General features: G+C 39.0%; 1 protein-coding gene across 3 annotated transcripts in view; it reads left to right on the top strand.

Annotated features, from left to right (window-relative positions):
• The window catches only part of LOC149147194 (sodium-dependent phosphate transport protein 1, chloroplastic-like), a 374,349-nt gene that overhangs the window by 82,277 nt on the left and 268,953 nt on the right, over positions 1–23,119 (top strand). For all 3 annotated transcript variants that reach the window (XR_016263648.1, XR_016263649.1, XM_089445626.1), the window contains exon 4: positions 8,744–8,899. Coding sequence is in view for 1 of the 3 variants with exons in the window: in XM_089445626.1 (XP_089301752.1) it covers positions 8,744–8,899 (156 nt within the window). In the remaining 2 variants the exon portion in view is untranslated. The remainder of the gene's footprint in view (positions 1–8,743; positions 8,900–23,119) is intronic.

The raw sequence follows: 23,119 nt of genomic DNA, 5'->3' as shown, positions 1-23,119 counted from the left end.
TTTGAATTTGAGACTTTAAACCAACAAGATAGCAAGAAATTTATTGACTTTGCAAACAAAGAAAATGTGATGGAATGGGTTCTTGGTTTATTTTATTAATTAGTGCTAAGACAAAGTTACAATTGAACTGTGGTCCTCAGACCTCATTCTCGCCCAAATATTTGGATCTCGCAATGAGGAGTCAATAGAGGTAGAGGGTCCCTAAAAGTCTATTCAACCAACTTAAGTTGGAGGTAAGTTTTAGTGAGGCTTGGGGCCTTCCTATCTTAAAATGCTTAGATGAAGTGCAAATTGTGTTAATTCCCCAAATTAAACTAATGCTACATGCAAATGCTTCAAAGAGAAATAGTTCTCAAAATTTGAGAGACTAGAATGTAAATAAGCTCATATGTGTTTGCACCATTGAATGGAAAATAAACAATTAAAATGGAATAGATTTGTTTAAGCTACAATTGTTTCAAATAAATGATAATGCTCCAATAGTTTTCATGACATATAGCATATATTGACCAAGTAGTGAAACATATACTTGAAGAAATTATGAAACAATTAAAACTTGCCAAAGTATGAAGTGTTTACACATAAGATGAGATTTTCTCAAGTTTACAATTTGGAAGCGTATGCATGTGGGAATTTAAATACAAGATTAGTAAAAATTTCTATGTGGAGTGAAATGTGTTGATTTGAAGCATGCACAATATGAAATTAAAAGCTAGAAAGATCAGAAAAACTAGAAGCAAGATTAGGTCACCCACAAGAATCCCTCCTCTAAATGAGGAAGGGCGATACCATGGGAAAAATCCCAAGCTCCCTCCAACAATTTATTTTTAATCTTTTATTAGCGCTTAAAGCGGGTAAAAATGTTTCTAAGAGGTCAACCCGCAATACAAGAGAGATCCTTACAAATATGGGACTCTAACAAAGCTAGATTCTCTCCTTAAGAAATATAACAACAACAAACTTGAAGATGGAAAAACCTCTCCAAAAGAGATTCACAAGGCTCAAAAAGCCCATGGCCTAGATGAGTTTGCAACTCTCTCCCAAGTGCTTATGGCCTCCCTAGAAATCAGTCTTTGGATAATGTAAGGGGGTCCTGCATACAGTTGAGTGAGTAGTTTTCCAAAGCTTTTCCTCATGCTCCTTGCTGCCCAATGCTCAAGACTATGGGCAACAAAACACAAAAAAAAAATTTCAGTGTGAAATTAGGAAAAAGAAACCAAAACTAAACTTAAAATTTAATTTACAAAGTATTGTCTCAAGTAATGGGAAAGAACCCCCATAGTTGTCTAGCTTTGGAAATGATTCTTGAATAAGAGATATAATTTTGAAAGAACTAGAATCAAATAAGTATTTTGAATTTAAATGGATGATCAAGTAGCTATAGAGTAAGAAAACTCCATTTTGCTCTTCGTTGAATGGACAACTTGGAGCGAAAAATGGCTGAGTCTTGGATCACTGTAACTCTAGGAGTGAGTTGATCTAATTGAGATTTCTCCCACTTCTAGATGGATTCCTGCACACAATACAAAGGATCTTTCCTACACACTTGAACACGTACTAGTTTGCACAAGATTAAAGCAATATAATGAATAATATAAACCAAACATTCCTCCTAAAATGAATTGGCAAGCTGATCCCTAGAATACTACTCTAAATCAATGATATGTGCAAGATAACTCGCACACATCAATCCAAGCAAGATGGCAAGTATAAGCTAATATTAATTCAATATGTGAAAGAAATTAAACATAATAGCATTAGCATGAAAGGACATCACCTCATAACGCCAAGAGAACACCAGCCAAATAGACCCAAAATCTTGATTGTATTAAGAAATTATGCAAGTACAAAATGACAGAGTTTCCTCAAGCCCAATAGCTCATTACCTGATACAATATGAAAGCATATAGCCTTATTATATAGAGAGTTGGGAGCAAATCCCAAGGAAGAATGCATGTGAGAACTGAACTTGGAGCAAATCCCAAGGAAAGATAAGTCAAGTTTGATGTGGAGAAGATAGAGACATCAGAGCGAAATTGAAATACATATGTGCACATCAAGGGAAATTGAATTCCATACATGGCATAGTAAACTCTTCCATGAGTGAATCCAAGAACCGTGATAATTCCAGTCAATAAATGCAAACTCGAACTGTAAGAACTGATAAACAGATGTACAGAAAACAATAATGAATTTTAAAGCATGAACCTGTAACATTTTCATTGGACCTGACAAAATCAATTAATGGGACTGTTGAGGTACCTACCTGAACTGCTACAGTTGAAGATGCCTCTGGCTATGCTGCTACAATTACCGAGAGATATTCCACCCAGCTGGACTGAGCAGAGCCTGGCTACTCAATCCAATAAGCTTCTCAACCGAAGCTGACTGCCCCTCATGCCCAGAACCTCAGAATGCTCAAGCTCTTCCAATGGCTGATTCCCTTGCCTTCCGAATTCTTCCTCCTGGTTTTTCTCCCCCCCTGCTCAACCCATGACCTGCGGTTTATATCCTCTGGTTTGGCGGTGGCTGCCCTCCCACCTGCAGCCACCGCTCACCCTGCTAATGCCACGCCTCTGCCTACGTATCCCCTCCTGGTCTCGATTCAGGTCGTGAATGAAATGCGCCTTTTTGAAACCATAAGATATTTATTAGTCTTTTAAGATGACCATTACATTGTATATTCACGTATCATTAAACATTATAACGTTTATATATATTTTATCATATTACATTGTTTTATTTATATTTGTTTTAATATAAAGTTTAGAACTTTATACTTGGATCTTTTTTAATTAATTATTTATATTAATACTTAACCTTTATTTTATTAATTTATTAATATGATTTTTATCAATATTCTGGAGCATATAATATATATATAGTCCTCTTTGATCTAACCATACATTACGCAATATTGATGAATGAGTAGAACTTCTTTTCCCAGAAGGGTCATGGTATTTAGCACTTATAATCAATTTAGTATAAAATACTAGTGCGGTGTATGCGACACATGCATATGTAGCTATCATATGCATGTACCGTATACCTGCTATTATGTTTGTGTTCTTTGTATTTATAGATGGGTCATTACATACACTCCCCCTTCAGAAAACTTTGTCCCGAAGTTAGAGTTTTTATCATATCTGATTACTTATGATAGTAATTAGTACACCCTTCTTAGGTTTATAAACCGAGGTTTTAAAATTTTTATTTTTAATATAAAGAGACTATAAAATTAGTGTTTTAAGAATTGATAAACAGATGTATAAAAAACAGTGATGAATTTTAAAGCATGAACCTGTAACATTTTCATTGGACCTGACAAAATCAATTAACGGGACTGTTGAGGTACCTACCTGAACTGCTGCAGTTGAAGATGCCTCCGGCTATGCTGCTACAGTTACCGAGAGACCGATTCCACCCAGCCAGACTGAGCAGAGCCTGGCTGCTCAATCCAGTAAGCTTCTCAACAGAAGCTAACTGTCCCCCGTGCCCAGAACCTCAGAACGCTCAAGCTCTTCCAATGGCTGATTCCCTTGCCTTCCGAATTCTTCCTCCTGGTTTTTCTCCCCCCTGCTCAACCCATGACCTGCGGTTTATATCCTCTGGTTTGGCGGTGGCCACCCTCCCACCTGCAGCCACCGCTCACCCTGCTAATGCCACGCCTCCGCCTACGTATCCCCTCCTGGTCTCGATTCAGGTCGTGAATGAAATACGCCTTTTTGAAACCATATGATATTTATTAGTCTTTTAAGATGACCATTACATTGTATATTCACGTATCATTAAACATTATAACGTTTATATATATATTTTATCATATTACATTGTTTTATTTATATTTGTTTTAATATAAAGTTTAAACTTTATACTTGGATCTTTTTTAATTAATTATCTATATTAATACTTAACCTTTATTTTATTAATTTATTAATATGATTTTTATCAATATTCTAGAGCATATAATATATATATAGTCCTCTTTGATCTAACCATACATTACGCAATATTGATGAATGAGTAGAACTTCTTTTCCCAGAAGGGTCATGGTATTTAGCACTTATAATCAATTTAGTATAAAATATTAGTGCAGTGTATGCGACACATGCATATGTAGCTATCATATGCATGTACCGTATAACTGCTATTATGCTTGCATTCTTTGTATTTATAGATGGGTCGTTACACGAACTAAGTGATGCCACATATTTAGATGATCCTCAGATAGCTTTGCGTAGGTCCCCAGGAACTATGTGATTCCTCCATATGCAACTCATAGTTTGGCCAAGTGAAACTCGTAATCCTCAAGAGTGGAGTGCTAAGAGTAGAAGAACCTAAGGTAACTATGAGATGAGGCTCCACTTAATCTTCAGTCCAAATGTACCATAAAATATTCCTTTAGTGCATGAGCTCTTCTAATAAATTCGATTTTCCACATGTGCAAGTGTTGCTTTATCTCTGGGAAATTTGATTTTATGAAATAATGGCGTATTTATGATACAGTATGCTTAGTGTTCTTCCACATGTCCGTTGACTCAAATCTTTGACTTAGGATAATTTCCAAGTCATTCTGTCACATGGAATAATTTATTTATCTCTATTTTATTTAATTCTAGCTTAATTAAATGCCACAATTTCCACTAAACTTAGAAAATGTGGGTTTTGAGGGTCCAAAACACATTATTAACCCCTCAAAGTGTGTTATAGTAGAAAGTTGAGAGTGAGAGGTGTAATCTTGATTACTCATACCCCATACAACTTCTCTAGACTACACTTATTACAATTTAAATACAATTTTATTTGCAATATTTGACCTGCAGGAAATCTAAAAAATAAAAATGACTACCTAGACCTAACCAAATTCCACGAAATTTTTTGTGTGATATAGTATGGTAATATACATCGACTCTAGACACTAAGATGTGTTAGGGGCTCAACCTTCAAACCGTCACCCCAGCTTTGGTGTAAAAAGTGAGTGAAAAAACCCAGAAAATTATTTGCCTTTGAAAAAAAAAGAATAACTAACCAGATAAAAAAACACTTCAAGGTGTACTTGTTTGCTGATCGAGTCCCAACATCCTAGGCCTGTTATAGACTCAAAACTCATCATTACTAGTATCGCTTATGATAATTCCTCGTAGAGTGTGGAATCTGGGTACAAGGAAGATGATGAGAAGATAGAAGGAGACTTAAAAAACTCTGTTGACTGATGATATCTGATGGTACAAGTGTCTTTTGGATCATCATTGGGCATGGAGTCTTCATATAATCATCAGGTGTCATCTCAGTGGTCAACAGGAACACCTTAGTGTAATAGCTTGTTATAACCAGAACGAGAAGGTATACAGGATGGGATGATGAGAAGTGATTTTGAATGGCCAGAGAGAGTATGGTGGACGATTTACCATTTTCCCATATTAAAGTGATTTTAATTAGTCACTTATTTAAAATAAAAGAATGGGAAAATGATTAATTTCAATTAGTCACTTAATTAAAATAAAAGAATGGGAAAATGTTAATTGAAGGAAAAAGGCTAAAAGTGACTTAAATAAAATAAAATTAAATTAAATGTCACCTAGATGAAGTCAAGGGTAAGATTCTAGAATAATATTAAAATAATCAAAATAAAATACTTCTAGAAGATTCGAGATCTATCTATTGAGCCTTTAAAAGGAGGAGGATGAGATCATTTGGGACATCTTGGATTTGATTATTTGTCTTTGTGATGAGGTTTGGAGAACTAGGTTCTCAACTTCAGTAGCCCTAGGACGGAAACCGTTGGGTGATTTGGTGATCGGATGCAAACCTGTCTCATCCATTGGTGAATTCATCCAGAATTCACAGGAGTGCTTATGTTCTATCTTGGGAGGCCGGATTCAGTGTTGCAACAGATATATCCTGAGGCCAAATTCAGTTGGAGGATCCTATCTCAACTATACTCCATATTTGTAAAATTAATTTTTATATTAATATAAATAAAGATGAGATTTCCTGCATGCATTGATTGTCTATTCTTCATTTGCATTTTATATTTCCTTGTTTGTTGTTAGTTTTATGGCTCAATTTGGAAATTTGTTTATCGAATTTACGACAATATTTTTCTTAATCAAAATCTCAAGAAAATTGTTAAAATTAATAATTGGGATATTACATAATCCCAAAAATGGAGCACCATTGAAATGTGTGTAGTGGTAGTTATGATCTCCACTGGTTCTAGGGCCTCCATTAATGAAATAATCCTCCAAAAGAAGTGCACTAATAGAAGAATGTGCCAAGATTGTTAGATGCACATGTACCCACACATCTCCTTTAAGAATTATCATGAAAAAATCACCTATAGAGATTTGTGCAATGAGGTTCGGATGCCCTCCATTATAATAGCAAGGAAGCCTTCTAGAACCAATAAAAACCATATGAAAACATTTGCCAATACTGCTGTTAGCCATCTACACTAGGGGAAATCATAGGGGATGGCCTAAGGAATCGTACATAAAGGTTCCATGCATCCAATTATGTGCCAAAGATACTACACAAGGGGGTTTTACTCCATCTAGTAACCAACCAACCAAATAATGCCATCTCACCACCAAATTGTCAATATCCTCAAGGGACTTCATACTATTAGGTAAAATATGCTGGATCACCATAAAAGATGTGCCAAAGAGAGATAATGCATGATAATAAACATCAACCATAGTGATCATATCAAAATGATAACAAAATGTTGTATACTCAAGGCACTCTCATGAAGCCAAGTAAGATCAAATGCACCAAGATGAAGTAAATTAACACAAGATGCAATGTAACCCCCAATGCCTCCAAATATGTCAAAAATGATGAAGAATGAGAGTGCTACATCTCCTCAAGAGGAAAATGGCTCAAAAAATGTCAAATCACCATCAAACGAATCCATACCATCAAATGCACTCCAAAAATGTTTCATGAACAATGTATCAACCTTACCAACAAAGGATTAGACCACCATAAAAATGAATGCAGGTAGTACTTGATTAGGCTAGCCATAAACCATGATGAATAAAAACAAGCACGAGGATAATTGACATCATCCACTAAGATATACCAATGATGCCCCATATGTCAATGTTTGATGTGTATGCGTTGAAAATCACAAAAAATATGGCCTCATACCATATGAAGGGTATTAGTGTACCTATGATCCAATTCACTACTATAGCCAGTCGAAATTGTTCAAAGACCATAAGGTTCATTCTAGCGTTGGACATAAAACATTGTGATGTTTCTATAAACATAACGAAAGTCGAGGGGTAATTGACATATTAGCCTAATAATAGAGTAATAAAGTGTATATATATATATATAGAAAGGTACCTTAAGAGTAAAGTGGAAATTTCAATTCAAAAGTTATTAAATGGTTATTAGATATAGAAGATTATCACATTATCAAGGTATAAAAGTCAATTGAGAAATTAAAGGGATTAGTGGAATATAAATATTGATGGGAATCGCAATTGCCGTTAAACCAAAACCCACAAGTGTCAGTCAATGATCACATCGCCAGAGATAAGGATTCATGAGATGCAGTTAGTCCATGTCGCGAAACACAAAGGGAGTGTTGGTTTATCCAATGTCCAGTAATCTCCCCCCAGAACGAACAAAGTGTGTATCAAAGTCGTGATTTATGCTCTAATACCACTTGATGGGAATTACGATTGTCGTTAGACCAAAACCCACATGTGGTAGTTAACGATTGCATCACCAGAGAAAAGGGTGCACAAGAGGCGGTTAGTCTATGTCGTGAAACACACAGAGAGCACTATTTTATCCATTGTCCAACAAATATTTTCATGCCAAGGGAGATATTAATCCTATTGTTATCAAGCGGATATTTAAAATTTGAAAGAATTTGAAGTAATAAAGTAAAATTAAGACAAACAAAAAAATAAATGTAAGAATACTTTCAACGAAAAATTATTAAAGCCATAGTACTTATTAAACCGTAGAATACTTACAATGTGAACTAGTGCATTGTCAAGAGTACAATAAAAAATTACAACTTGAGAATTGCAAAGATAAATTTCTTAAAGACTTAGAAGGACATTTGTTGTCCAAAAATACTTATTAGGAATTGATCCCATGAATCAAGGATTGAAAAGATGACAAATAGTTTAATCAAAATTTATAATAGAAAATTCAATATCTCAAATAGAAATTCGACGAGAACTTACTAGAAAAAGCTGAAGAGATGTCTTGCCTAACATAGTAAAAAACTACTTACTCAAATCAAGGTCAAAGGCTAAGTAGTGAAATCAGAAATTAGAACAAGAGAATCAAGATCTCTGGGAAAATTTCAACGAGTACATATCAGGAAAAGATGATGACATTTCTTGAATAAGGCACCTTAATTTTTTTGATTGACTTGCAATTTTTTTGGTGATATATTGCAGTTTTCTTTAATATTGCACAATATATTCAAGCTCCAAAAAGGCATAGATTTTTTAGGTGTTAAAATAACATGATGTTGCTGATATATTGGCAATATTTGCAACTCTGCTCATATGTTACTCTTGTAAATCCAAGTAAATCGAAATGAAATCTAATTACTCTCCAGTCTTGTTCTTGGATTTAATATCATTGTTTGTGATCAGTTCTTTTTTTTTAATTAATTGTTAGTCAATTTATTTGTATCATGCATGCTTGGAAGTTGAAATACTTTCATTGTTGATTTCCTAATGTTATCGTCTTATTTACCATTTGTCAGGTTGTTGGAGGTATATGGGCAGATAAAGTTGGTGGCAAGCGTGTATTGGGATTTGGAGTAGTTTGGTGGTCAATTGCCACTCTTCTCACACCAATAGCTGCAAGAGTTGGATTGCCTTTCTTGCTTCTTGTCCGTGCATTTATGGGGGTTGGTGAGGTTAGTTTATTCACATTCTATGCCTTTGTTATTAATGCATTTTAGGATTGTTATGATTCTTAGTTTGGAAGGTTTTTCTGGATCTGATATGTTTTGACATGGAAAATTGCCAAATGTGTTATGTACATCAACCTTTAGTAAAATGTTATGAAACAGTTTGTAGAGATTGAAACAATGTTTTGAGACTTTATACATTGTTTTATAGCATTAACATATCAATTTATGATCATGGTCCTTCAATGGTACAAGGAATATATTGATAAAGTTGTGTATGCCCATTAATTTGAGAGTTACATCAACCTTTAATAATGTTGGAAATACTGAGAGGGGGGTGGATCAATATTTCTTACTTCAATTAGTATTTTTAACTTTTCAGAGCAGTAAACATTATTAGCATTAGTTAAACATAAACAATCATTAACACTATTCAACAATGCATAGAATCCATGTTGATTTTTGGTAGTATCGGATGTGCTCTAAGCCTCAAAATTTGCAGGGAGGCTAGGACACATGTATTCCAGAATACCTAAAAATCGTTTTGGGAAATTCCACCCGGAGAAGGTTTTATTAAAATAATTAATTATTTTTAATGGATGCCTAAGTATAAACTTAGGAAATTAAAATAATTAAAGGGTATTAATCAAAATGTGGGTGAAACTTCTAGAAGAAGATGGAGATCGAGTCCAAATGATCTGAGCCATTGATTATAATCTAATATGGGCCGTTGATTACTCAACTGGAGGATTATAAGGACATCGATGGGAATTTGGAAAACACATCGAGTAAGAGATCGATTTCTGAAGAGAGTAGTGTAGCAGTTGCCATAGCAGTGATCGAAGTGATTTCTTGCAGTGAGGGGCAGAGATAGTTTTCGGCTGGAGAGTTTCTTGATCTGGAGATACATCGTAGAGAAGGCAGAGAGAGATCTAGAAGAGGCAGCAGAAAGCCTGAGAGGAGATCTGAAATTTGCTGGAGAATCGAGTTCCAGAACCAGAAACCGGGGTGTGAGACAGGGAGGGCAGGAAATCGAAGTTCCAAAGGCAAATCGAACAACCAAAGGAGTGACACAATCCCCAAAAGCTATGACGTAGAGCAGCACAGTGATTGCACAGAAACTGCGCAGGGTCAGCTAGGGGCTAGCCATTCAGTGGCTGGATCAGTGCTGGATCGCCAATGATAGTGTGAGGTATATTTCACTCATCTCTCTGTCAGTCAGATTCTCTGTATTGGATAGCCAACAAGGCATCCAAAGATTGTATTAAAAAACTACTACATAATAATACAAACCCTCAGCTGCTGCACTGGTTTTCCCACATTGGGTTTTTCCGGGCACGTTGGTCCAAAAATAACGGTGTCACTTGTGTGTGCTATTTCTTTCTTGCTGAGTTTTTGTTTCCACATATAATTTAATTAGTGGAAGCTGCAGTGTATTGGTTTCAATATTTACCGTAGAACACAGTAAATAATTTGTTCAGTTATTTGACAAATAGAAGAAACTTAATCAGTTGTTGCAGTAGAAATTTGGGTCCTCTAAATTTTTACATGGTATCGGAGCACAGGTTAAGCAAGAGACCAGAGTCGAAAGATCCCAGTGTTGAAGAGGAGGAAGTCGAAGTGCTGCGTAGGCAGCAAATCGAATCCCCAAAGGGATTGCACAGTCTAGGCCAAGAGGGAAAATTTTTCGTGGGAAAATCTCTCTGAGTGAGTCAACAGAGAGAAATATTTCCAGATCGAAGTTTGCCAGTGTCAGAGGGAGAAACACAGAAGCATCAATGCAGAGCAGTTTTCTGCAGCAGTTGCTGGGGCAGAAAAGCGTCAGAAGGAAGGAGACACTGTTGAGGGAATTTCTTCCTTAGAGAATTCCTAGCCAGGGAATTCGATTTCTCATTTGTCGAGAAGCAGTAGAGAGGAGCAGATCTACTAATTCCAGCAAGGAGTGCATAGGCTAGCCCAACAGCAGCGCAGAGGAGAGAGGAGTCAGTTCAACATTTTTGTAGAGATGGCCACAGATGGGCAGGATCCATGGAAGTGCAACAAATCAAATCCAGTTGCTGCAAATTTCTCACATGGATCAATATCCTTGCTCCAGGGGCCCAACAGAATCAGTCGCAGGAGGATCACAGTGTTAGCAGACGCAACTAGTCATTCAAATGACAGTTGCATAGCTAGTTGCAGTTAGTTTTTGGAAGATAGTTGCAGAACTAGTTGCAGTGACACAGGTAGTGTGAATTGCCATGTTGCAGTATGCAAGTGCAGTTCCAGCCATGAGATTCCCAGCGCAGAGCTTCGCAGTCCAATTTCCAGTGCAGGAGGATTGTGTGAGTTGTTAGGAGGGAGTAGAGAGATTTCCCATAGGGAGATCGAGACTCAAGGGGAGTCTAGTTTCAAAGGGAGCAACCCTATGGAGGCTAGTACTTTTGGATCTGGGGAGATCAGACTCATTATTGCAGTAGTTGCAGCAACAGTGCAAAAGTATCAATAGAGCAGTAGCAGTTGCAGTATGAGTATATCATATTTCGCCATGTTGGCAGCCATGCCTCTAAGGGTGAGGTGGGGTGATTTTGAGCTGTAGCCCCAAAGAGCTATAGGATGGGCAGGATCCTTGAGGAGTCCACCTCTTGGATCAATACCTTGCTACGGGAGCCCATATCAAAAGTAGCAGGATGGACCAGGTCAGTTGGTGCTGAGGAGTGCCAGAGTGACAGTTACAGTGGCTAGGAGCGCTAGAGTTTGAGCAATGCGGAGCTAGTGTTGGAAGCAGTGTAGTTGGCACAGAGTAGAGTCAACAACAACATAGTGGCTTCAGCGACAACGTAGAGACTAGCAGTGGTCAGAACTCGAGCAACAGATGCATCATGCTGAACACCTGTTCAGTAATTTTGGATGCTTTTTCGTTGCTGATGCAATAGTAGCAGTAGTTGGATAAGGTTGTAGTGCAGATGTAGTGTTGGCAGTGGCAGTGCCAGCAGCAACACATATGCAGAACTTATGAGGGTTGTAGTACAAATGCAGTGTTGGCAGTGGCAGGGTTAGTGGCAGTACAAATGCAACATTTGCGCAGTGGTTGGTGGGCAACGATGTCAAACATCAGCAATGCAGAGGGAGACGTTACAGAGAAGGGTGATGCTTCAGCAGGTTGCATTACTAGAGCACATTCCTCGCTAATAGGGACTGTTGATTTTTGGTAGCATCGAATGTGCTTTAAGCCTCAAAATTTGCAGGGAGGCTAGGACACATGTATTCTAGAATACCCAGAAATCGTTTTGGGAAATTCCACCCGAAGAAGGTTTTATTAAAATAATTCATTATTTTTAATGGATGCCTAAGTATAAACTTAGGTAATTAAAATAATTAAAAGGTATTAATCAAACTAGTGGTGAAACTTCTAGAAGAAGATAAAGATCGAGTCCAAATGACTTGAGCCATTGATTAGAATCTAATCTGGACCGTTGATTACTCAACTAGAGGATTATAACGACTTCGACATGCATTTGGAAAACACCTCGAGTAAGAGATCAAGAGATCGATTTTTGAAGAGAGCAGCGCAACAGTTGTCGGAGAAGTGATCGAAGTGATTTCTTGCAATGAGGGGCAGAGATAGTTTCTAGTTGGAGAGTTTCCTGATCCGGGGATACATCGCAGAGAAAACATAGAGAGATCGAGAAGAGGCAGCACAGAGCCACGCTGGGTAGTGTAGGGCCACTCAGAGCTTGAGAGGAGATCCGAAATTTGTTGGAGAATCGAGTTCCAGAGCCAGAAGTCGGGGTGTGAGACCGAGAGGGCAGAAATTTGAAGTTCCAGAGGCAAATCGATCAGCCAAAGGAGTGACACAGTCCCCATAAGCTGTGACACAGAGCAGCGTAGCGATTGCACAGAAACTGTGCAGAGGCATTTAGGGGCTAGCCATTTAGTGGCTGGATCAATGCTGGATCGCCAGTGATAGTGAAGTATGTCTCACTCATCACTCTGTTGGTTAGATTCTTTGTATTGGATAGCCATAAATGCATCCAAAGATTGTATTCAGAAACTACTGCATAATAATACAAACACTCAGCTGCTGCACCGATTTTCCCACATTGGGTTTTTTCGGGGACATTTGTCCAAAAATAACGTTGTCTCTTGTGTGTGCTATTTCTTTCTTGATCGGTTCTTGTTTCCGCATATAATTTAATTAGTGGAGGCTGCAGTGTATTAGTTTCGATATTTACTATAGAACACAATAAATAATTTGTTCAATTATTTAACAAATAGAAGAAGCTTAATTAGTTGCAGAAGTAGAAATTTGGGTCTTCCAAATCTTCACAATCCAGATAGTAGGCATTAGAGATTTTAGGTGGAAACCCTTCTAGGAGAAAAAGCATCGAACACTTCTTAATATTTGTCTACAATATGTACATCAATTGAAAGTTCTAACTTCCATCATTTTCAACTACAATTGAGGGAGGCTCCAACTCCCTGGTTTATAGGCTACAACGTGACGGATGCATCAACACCCTATCTACAAGATGCTACTAGAAGGATGCTCTAATGCCTAGGTTTATAGGCTTCGACTTGAAGGATGCTCCATCACCCTATTTACCAACTACTACTGGATGGATGCTTCAACACCCAAGTTTACGGGCTCCGACCTGAAGGAAGCTTTGACTCCCTGATTCATCAACTGCTACTGGAAGGATGCCGCAACATCTTGCACAGGCTCCAACCTACCCTAGCACCACCTTGCGACCCTGAAGTGTTCTCAGGATCTGACCTGAAGGAGACTCCACTCTCCTTCCTCGCACCACCCTGCCACCCTGCTCAACAAGCTGCCACTTGCCCTAAAGGCTCCAACCTTCAGCTTACCACAACGGACCACGTTTCACAATTTTTAGACTGGATCCCCCTGTGCTCAATATCAATACAATGGAACTGCAATATAAGAAAACTGCCATACAATCTCTGTCAATTTGCTTTTGCTCAATCTGTACCTCAAACCCTAGTTACACCAAACAACTCTGCTAAGTATACTAACATAATCAAATTCTACCTTTGCTCAATACTACCAAACCATGACCAAGCATTAAATATAGAAAGTCATAAATATGCATTGCAAGGTCTCTGCTTCCTAGTACTAATCAATAATTTCAAATCCAACAATCAAGGTTAAATCTGCATGATACATTAACTTCTCATGTATGACATCAATTTATACTCATAAACTGATGCACACTATCAATCATAATCAAACATAAGTAATATGTGCTCCAAATTTACCAGCTCTGTCCTTTAGATAGAGAAGTGTAGATCTCTACAAAGTCACCACCACACAACCATCTATAATGGTTCTTTTCAAGGCAACTACATTATGCTATCAAAGGCCTTAATGATATCACTATGCAACTCTGATATATGTTGCATTTGTGCTACTACTGACCCTGCTAAACAGCTACAAACACTACATCTGCACTGCAACTCCCTCTCATTTGTTGCTGCTACAACCTCAACAACTGCAACTGAGAAGCATCCTAAATACTGAATCAACTGTGATTAGTATGATGCGTCTATCACCCGAGTCTCTGACTGCTGCTAGTATCTACACTGTCACTGAAGCATCTGTGTTGTTGCTGATTCTACACTGTGCCAACTGCACTGCGCTCCCCAACATCTGACTGCTACTAGTCTCTGCAACTATTACTTTGGCATCTGACTGCATCAACCATCACCGATCTATCTTCTTACTGAATACTGTGGGCTCCCGTAGCAAGGCATTGATCCAAGAGGTGGACTCCTTAAGGATCCTGCTCATCTGTAGTGCTCTGGGACTACAACACCAAATCTCCCCACCTCACTCCTGGAGGTATATTAGCAAACATTGTGAAGTCTTCCTCCAGCCTAGAGGAAAACCTATCAATCTTGGCATGAGTTGCCGCCTAGTCCTGCTTCTCCTCCTTGTCCTTCTTCCTGAGAGGACACTGTGAAAATTCCTAGAACTAACAATCTCAGGAATCCTACTGCAACCAACTGAATCTACCTGACCTTTATTGTAAATTAGATTACAAGCTTATTTCAGATTTCTTCTTGAAACATTGAAGTAAATTACTGAAGCAATCTACACCAAATAAAATATGATTTTGAAACATAGAAACTGAGCAAGAAAATAGAAACACATAGGACAATTATTTTTGGACAATAGTCCCCGGATTTCCACCAATTCCTTCTCTACTGTGTTTGAACCCTGTTGACCACTACATGTCAATGACCCATAGCAGTACACCCCCTTTTTTTGCAAAAGGGATAGAATCTGATCGATGCGTCTGTGCCGTCCAACTACCATTATCAACTTGACTTTTAAAATGTTATGTAAACTCATTCTGCATGTGTATAATGTAAATAAGCTCAACAAACCTGTGTCATGTATGTAATGACCTAGATAAACCTACCTTTCTAGTGATGATCTCCATTCTAGGAGGTTTTTCGTCTCACCGATTCATTTTCGGATGGTCGGCAAAGTTCATCCCTCCAGTGTTACCCCAAAGTTGGAACGGATTTTATCACTAGGATCTTAGGCGAGTCCTAGTGTTTTAGATTGAGTCTATGTAAAAGTAATTTGGGAATAATCATAACTATTTGGTTAGATTATTTTATTGCAAATTATTTGGTCTGCTCGATTATACTTGTGTCGCAGAAATGGACAATCTATGAGGGTCTATTACAAATGGGTTTTCCCCCATATGATGTAAAAAATATGAAAATCATGATGTAAAGTGTCTTGAGGATTGGAAAAATAATTTATCCTCTTATAGGTTAATTAATTAAATTTTTTGGCCCAAAATTAATTAAAATCCTAAGCCATAAATTTAATTAATTCTAGGTCCTAGGTAAATTTAAATTCTCCGAAGGCAAAATTCGTCGGTCCTAAAAAAATAAATTTTAAGAGGTCCAAGGACTAAGGTAAATTAACTATTTTGATAAATTTTGAACATTTGATCTCTCGGGTTAAGTCAAAGTCAAATTTTTGGGGAAATTAACTCAAAAATTTAATTTTTGAGTTAATTAAAATGCATTTAAATGAAAATTTCGAATTTCCTCAAAAATTAAATATTTCGACGGATGAGATTAAAAGAAATTTTGATCTTCATCAACGGTCGAGATTACTTTGACGAAGATCACTTGAACTAGCCATTGGAGGATTTATCTTTAAATAGGAGGTCATTTGTCAGTCGATCTATCTGATCTCTGAGTCGTGTGTTTAACAAGTAGCTTTGGTGTAATCTTTTTATGGATAATAAAAAAAGACTTTGGGGTTAAATAAATTCTGTCGATGTTACTCTTCATGGGAATACTGTAAGATGTTTTATTTTCAGGCATGATTTTTTCTAAAGCCATTCATGATAGATTATGAAGAGTGATTTGAGTACAAGTATCTTGCTTAGTCGCTGAGGTTTGAATAATAATTTAAATTTTGAACGTAATAGCAGGTATCTCTATTTGTCTGAATTTTATTATTATTTTCTCGCTCTATTTTTAATGGCTGGATCGAGTTTTGCAGGGAAATCTTGATTTAGATCATCGGGCGTTAGGGGAAGTTTTCAGTTGGACCAACCAATTCCCGATCTGTGTTTCCTGAAGAGCCTAATTAAATTAATCTCGGGCTTATCATAAGATTTTTTGTTTTATTGATACATGAGGGTTTCGAGTTAAGACCTCCTTTAAATTTTTTTCTTTTTAATGTCTTTGTGGCATAATGATAGATTTGGCTACTTAGAGCCTTCAGCTTGTAATTATTGTAACTATTCAACTGGGTTTTTGGGGTTTTTTATTTCATCATTGTATATATCGTTTCTGGGTGTTTTGTTTTTGTCATTGCAGGTACATATCTTAAGGGGAATTTTTGTTTGAAGCCAGATCTAGGCCTTGGAGGGTAAGATTTGGCATCAATATCATTTTGCAGGGACATATTTTTCAGAAAATTTTATAGTTCGAGGGTTTTAGAATTTAAATCTAGGGATTTTGTTGGAATTTCTGAGTCTGACATGTTAGAAACCCTTCATGCACATTACTGATTTATTCCTACCTACTTGTTCTGTTAATTAACAAGTTATTTACCGTCTAAACACTGGAAATAAATACAAGTACATGCTCAACACATTACAGATCATCAACTGAAGGAAATAGAAACAAGCACACAAGTGACATCGTTGTTTTTGGACTAATGTCCCTAGAAAAACCCAATGCGGACAAACCGGTGCAGCTATCTGAGGGTTTGATTTATTAAGCAGTTTCAGCATACAATTTGGGTGCCAAATCTGGCTCACACAACAGAGAAAAATCTCGACAGTAGTACCTCTCTACTCAGAAGCAGCTATTCCGGTTGAAACCCCGGATAAACACTCTGGCAGCTCCACAGCTCCAATCTGCCCCACAAAACCCCAATGTCAACCTATCTCTGGCCCAGCATTAACCCAACATCTCTCTGGCTTGGCCTGTGTCAGCCTTTGGAGGCACTGCGTCAGCCCTCTGGCCCTTTGCATCACCCACGCTGGCCCTCTGGCTGGCTCTGCGTGAACCCTTGGCTGCTTCTACGTCCCTCTCTTCAGCTACTGCGCTGATCCTTCTGGTGCTATCTCCGCCTCTCTACTTCTATATTCACTGCCCCTCAGCTGCAACTCTGATCACTCTCTCAACTTTCTCAGCAAACCCAGCCCCAGAAAGTCGAAGTCTTGATCTTTTGGTGTGTTCTCCAAGTGACCCTCAAGCCTCTTATACTTTTCTCATTGACAAATCAACAACTGAGATTAAGTCCCTAATCAACGGCTAAGATTAGATCTGGCTTGATCCATGACTTTTGGACCATTCTAACACAGTTTTATATTAATTCACATTAATATTTTATTTTCCATAAGTTTAGACTTAGGGATTCCATTAAAAATATTAATTATTTTAATATCTCCTAAACTATTTAGAATCTGCCAAAACCCTTTATGGGTATTGGATATCTCATGTGCCTTAGCCTCTCTACCAATTTTCGTGGCTAGAGCACATCCGATGCTACCCCAAATCAACACTCCCTATTAACGAGGACTGTGCTCTAGTAATACTCCTCACTGAGTATCACCCTGGTCATCTGACATCGGTCCCTGTGCTGATGCTAGGCTTGTTGCCCATCATCTGCACCGCTGCATCCTGTATTGCTACCCATGGCCCTGCCACTGCCACTGCTGCATCCATACTGCAACTCCCTCTACATCTGTGCTGTTGCCCATGACCCTACCACTACCACTGTTGCATCTGCACTGCAACCCCTCTCATCATGTTGCATCGTGCTTCCCATAGCACTACCACTGCTAACTTCTGCACTGCAACTTAGTTACTGAGAAGTAAGTATTTGATTTCCCAAATCTGACATCTCTGTCAGGCTAGAAACACTCTTGATGCTGAAGCTCCCTCTATCATTGACAAATTCTCCCTCTCTGACCTCTGCGCTATTACAACAACTCCATGCATCTCGCACCGTTGCACACCTCTCTGTGCCATCCTGCACTGGTGCAACACTCTCGTGCCTCTCACACTGTTGCAGCCTGCTAGCCTCGCACTGTCATGGGAATCCTGCACTATAGCTCCCTTTATCGCTCCATCCGTATTTGTCTCTACTGACATCGCCAGTGCTGCTACTCCTCTTCGGGGCTCCTGTAGCAAGGTGTAATCCAAGAGGCTGGGTACCTCGAGGATCCTGACCTTCATCGCCTGTAGTCCACCTGACTACAACTTGATGTCTCCCCACTTCTGTGCAAGTGGTGTGTGTGCACTCATGGCACAATCATCATCTATCTCCACTTCCTTCTCTGCCCTTGCTGGCGCTGCCTTGGTCTCGAAGGCCTCTTTCTTACTCTTCTTCCTTGGACACTGGATCGCATAATGACCCAGCTCCCCACAGTGGAAGCATTTAACCTTGGAGAGGTCCTTCTTCTTCTGTTTCTCCTACTTTTCCTTAGATGCTAGGGCAACATCCTCCTCCTCCTCCTTCTTGATTCTGATCCCCTTGCCGTTGCTTCCTACCTTGCTCAGCGTTCTGATCTCTTCTTGGCGAAGAGCAACCCACATTTCCTCCCAATCTGGAAGGGTCGCCCTGCCCAGTATGCTTTGGACAAACACCTCCTAGTCTTCTAAGACTGCGTTTAGGGCTGTTCTCACCATCAATTCTGGATCCAGCGTTGCCCCCATGGAAGTCAGCTGATCCAGGATCTCCTTCAATCGACCGAGGAATGGGTCAATCTGTTCTCCCTTCTGCATCTGGTATGATCGCAGTTGATTTTCTAGTAGCATCTTTCTCTGCACGGAAGTATGCTGATACAACTTGGTTAGGACCTCCCACATCTCCTGTGTCGTGTTCTTCTCGGCAATAAGTGGTACTATATGATCCTTGACCCCGTCAAGGATGATACTCTTAGCCCTTGCCATTGCATCCTCGTACCTGTCGTTATCAACCGGGTCAACTAGGACCGCTATTGTCTTCAAGGCGAAGTGCTTGACGCGATTTCTGTCAAGTACGGATAACATTCTGGCCTTCCAGACTACGAAGTTTGAGGCTTTGTCCAATCTGTCCTGGTCTCTTACTCCGTGTAGTGCCATTTCGTTGCTCCTCTACTTCCCTCCTGGAAATTCTCGGTGTGACTCCCTCTGAGCCTTGATTTCCTTCCTGGAAACCCTTCTGCCAATGTCGAGATGCCCCCACTCTGATCGTTTGTGCAGCTGCACCATTGATCTGGATTTCTCAGCTAGAAACCCTCGGTAGCAACTCCCTTCTCCTTGGCCTTGCCCTATTAGGTACTATTTTGACTACAGTACCCCACCAGCTCCACTCTGCAACTTACCCATAGCCTCGTAAACCCCAACAAATTGAAGGTTAGAGCTCCTAGGCTCTGCACAATCCCGACACCAGCAAAGTAACTTAGCCAACTGCGTCAGCCCTCCTGGCCTTTGCGTGGCTCTGCATGAGCCTAACTTTGCCTCCCTCAGCCTCTGCACAACCTCTTCTTGGCTCAATCTTGATGACGCAGGCATTGCGTCACCCCTTCCTTGCTGCTATTCTGCTAGGAACAACTTCTGTCACTTGGGACAACTGTTTTCTGCTGTTGTTGCTCTGCTCGGCTGATGTCCTTAGTTCTCCTGTGATCTGCAACCACCCTCTGATACCATGTTGGAATTTCTAAGTCTGACACGTTAGAAACCCTTCATGCACTTTACTGATTTATTTCTACCTACTTGTTCTGTTAATTAACAAGCTATTTACCATGTAAATACTGGAAATGAATACAAGTACATGCTCAACACATTACAGATCATCAACTGAAGGAAATAGAAACAAGCACACAAGTGACACTATTGTTTTTGGACTAATGTCTCCGAAAAAACCCAATGCAGGAAAACCGGTGTAGCTATCTGAGGGTTTGATTTATTAAGCCGTTTCAGAATACAATCTGGGTGCCAAATTCGGCTCACCCAACAGAGAAAAATCTCGGCAGTAGTATCTCTCTACTTGGAAGCAGCTATTCCGGCTGAAACCCCGGATAAACACTGCGGCAGATCCACAGCTCCAATTTGCCCCGCAAAACCCCAGCGTCAGCCTCTCTCTGGCCCAGCATTAGCCTAGTGTCACTCTATCTTGGCTCGTGTCAGCCTCTGGAGGCACTGCGTCAGCCCTCTAGCCCTCTATGTCACCCACGCTGGCCCTCTGAGGCACTGTGCAGCTCCTAGCTGGCTTTGCGTGAGCCCTGGTTGGCGCTGCGTGAACCCTTAGCTGCTTCTACATCCCTCTCTCCGCTGATCCTCTCAGTGCTATCTCTGCCTCTGCTTCTGTATTCACTGCTCCTCAATTGCAACTCTGATCACTCTCTTAACTTTCTTAGCAAACTCAACCCCAGAAAGTCGAAGTCTTGATCTCTTGGTATGTTCTCCAAGTGACCCTCAAGCCTCATCTTATACTTTTCTTGTTGACAAATCAACGACTGAGATTAAGTCCCTAATCAACAGCTAAGATTAGATTTGGTTTGATCCATGACTTTTGGACCATTCTAACACAGTTTTATATTAATTCACATTAATATTTTATTTTCCCTAAGTTTAGACTTAGGCACTGCATTAAAAATATTAATTATTTTAATATCTCCCAAACTGTTTAGAATCTGCCCAAACCCTTTCTGGGTATTGGAGATCTCATGTGCCTTAGCCTCTCCACCAATTTTCGTGGTTAGAGCACATCTGATGCTACCCCAAATCAACAGATTTTATAAGCGTTTCGAAGAGAAATATGAAGCAAAATATATATTGGTGTCAAATTTCAATTTTCTGGGTTTATTCTGGGGTTTTGGAGGCTACCATTTCTGCCTGAAAGCCTCTCTTTTCTCTGCTGCTTGGGGTTTTCCAATTGTCTGCTGCAAATTTCAAATTTCTTCGCTGCCCTCGAAGCTTCTTCTCTATGCCCACGCCCTTTGTTGTTCGCTGCCTAAACCCTCTCTGCAGACATGCATGTTTGGCTCCCTCTCCATCTCGTCCCTGCATTCTCCATCCCACCGCTTCTTCATTAACCATTTTTCCTCGACCTACAATCTCCATTGCTGCTCCATTCTCCCGTGCGGCTTCCCTAGCTCCCTCGACTTGCACTGTCGTTCCCTCATTCTCCCTGCTATCCTGCGTCGACTCTTCAAAATGCGTGCCTGCTGTTGAATCTCTTCTCCTCTGCCGCCATTCTCCCTAATGCCCGAGCCTTTTGCCGTCGAGTAGACCTGCGTAGTCCAGTCTCTCCTTGCCTGCAGCCCGTCGCTCCTCCTCTTCCTCGCTCAAGCCTCCTCCTCCTCACTGTGTTCTGCGGCTCCCTTCTCCTCATCCTCCCTCTCCTCCCTTCCACCGCCATCCAAGCCTGCATGCACACAACACAATATGAATTTTTTATGTTTATCTTTTAGCTTAGGTTATTTTTTTCTTATGTAATTCAAATTTATTTCTTAGGGTTTGCCCTTTTTTTGTTTCATTTTTGGTTCTTTGTTTTATTTATATTCCTTGTTTTTTTGTTTTGAGTTATTTTTTAAACAAATCTAAAAAAAATTAAAATTTGTTTGCTTAATGTATGACTTTTATTTTTTCTTTTGTGTTTTGATTTCCTTTTTGTTAAAAAAAATAAATTCAAAAAACATTTAAAAACTAAAAAAAAATTCGTTTTTGTGCCTTTGAAATTGCGAGTGAATTAAATCAAAGGACCTATGCGTTCACATTTAATTTTTTTTCAATTTTTATGTGGCCTACGGCCCATAAAAAATTTAAATTTAATTAAGTACTTTTGATTTTTATTTTTATTAAACATTTGCCACATTAAACTTTGCTTCATAAGATTAGCACATTAAAAATTTACCTAAGGGATAATTAAATTCTAATCTAAAGTTCCTTGGTGTCTTTTCGTGTGTTAAGTGTAAAATTTTAAATTTTGTGGTAGTGATTTCTTTATTATCAAGTGCGATTAATGTTTCACAATCATATCTAAAGATTGGCTATAGGAGAAAGACAAATTCTAGATCTCGGGTTATTGAAGAAAATCATTTGAAATCTAGAATCGTATATTGCTTAGTATTTAAGTTTCATAATTCTTCATGGTATTTAATTGCTAGAATATCTTGCATGATAAAGTTTTGGGCATTGTTGAAGTTTCTAAGTTTACTTTGTTTAGAAACCCTTCATGCACTTTTTTTCTGATTTATTCCCACCTACTTGTTATTTTTCTTTAACAAGTTATTTACAAAGTTAATACTGAAAATAAACACCAGTGCATGCTCAACATATTATAGATCAGCGACTAAAAGAAACAAGAACAAACACACATGACACCATTATTTTTGTACCAATGTCCCCGGAAAAACCCAATGTGGGAAAACTGGTGCAGCTATATTAGGGTTTTCTTATTAAGCAATATCAGAGTACAATCTGGGTGCCGAATCTAGCCTACCCAACAGAGAATTTCCTTAGCAGCTATACCTCACAGTTTGAGAGAAATCTCCTGGCTGAAACCTCGAAAAATCCTTTTGGCAGCTCAGCACAAAACTACTCTGCAACCCCAGCATCTGCCCAATCTGGACTTCGTCAGCCCCTCTCTGTCTCACGTTGGCCCTACATTAGCCTTTCTTTGCCTGCGTCAGCCCCAGAAGGCCTTGCGTCAGCTTTCTGGGCCTCTGTGTCAGACACATTGGCCTCTTT

The sequence above is a fragment of the Pinus tabuliformis genome, chromosome 9 (assembly GCF_031772625.1).
Source record: "Pinus tabuliformis cultivar Carrire ecotype Pingquan chromosome 9, CPIR1, whole genome shotgun sequence".
NCBI lineage: Eukaryota > Viridiplantae > Streptophyta > Pinopsida > Pinales > Pinaceae > Pinus > Pinus tabuliformis.
Note: the sequence above shows the minus strand (reverse complement) of the source record. Positions and strands in the feature narration are given on the sequence as shown.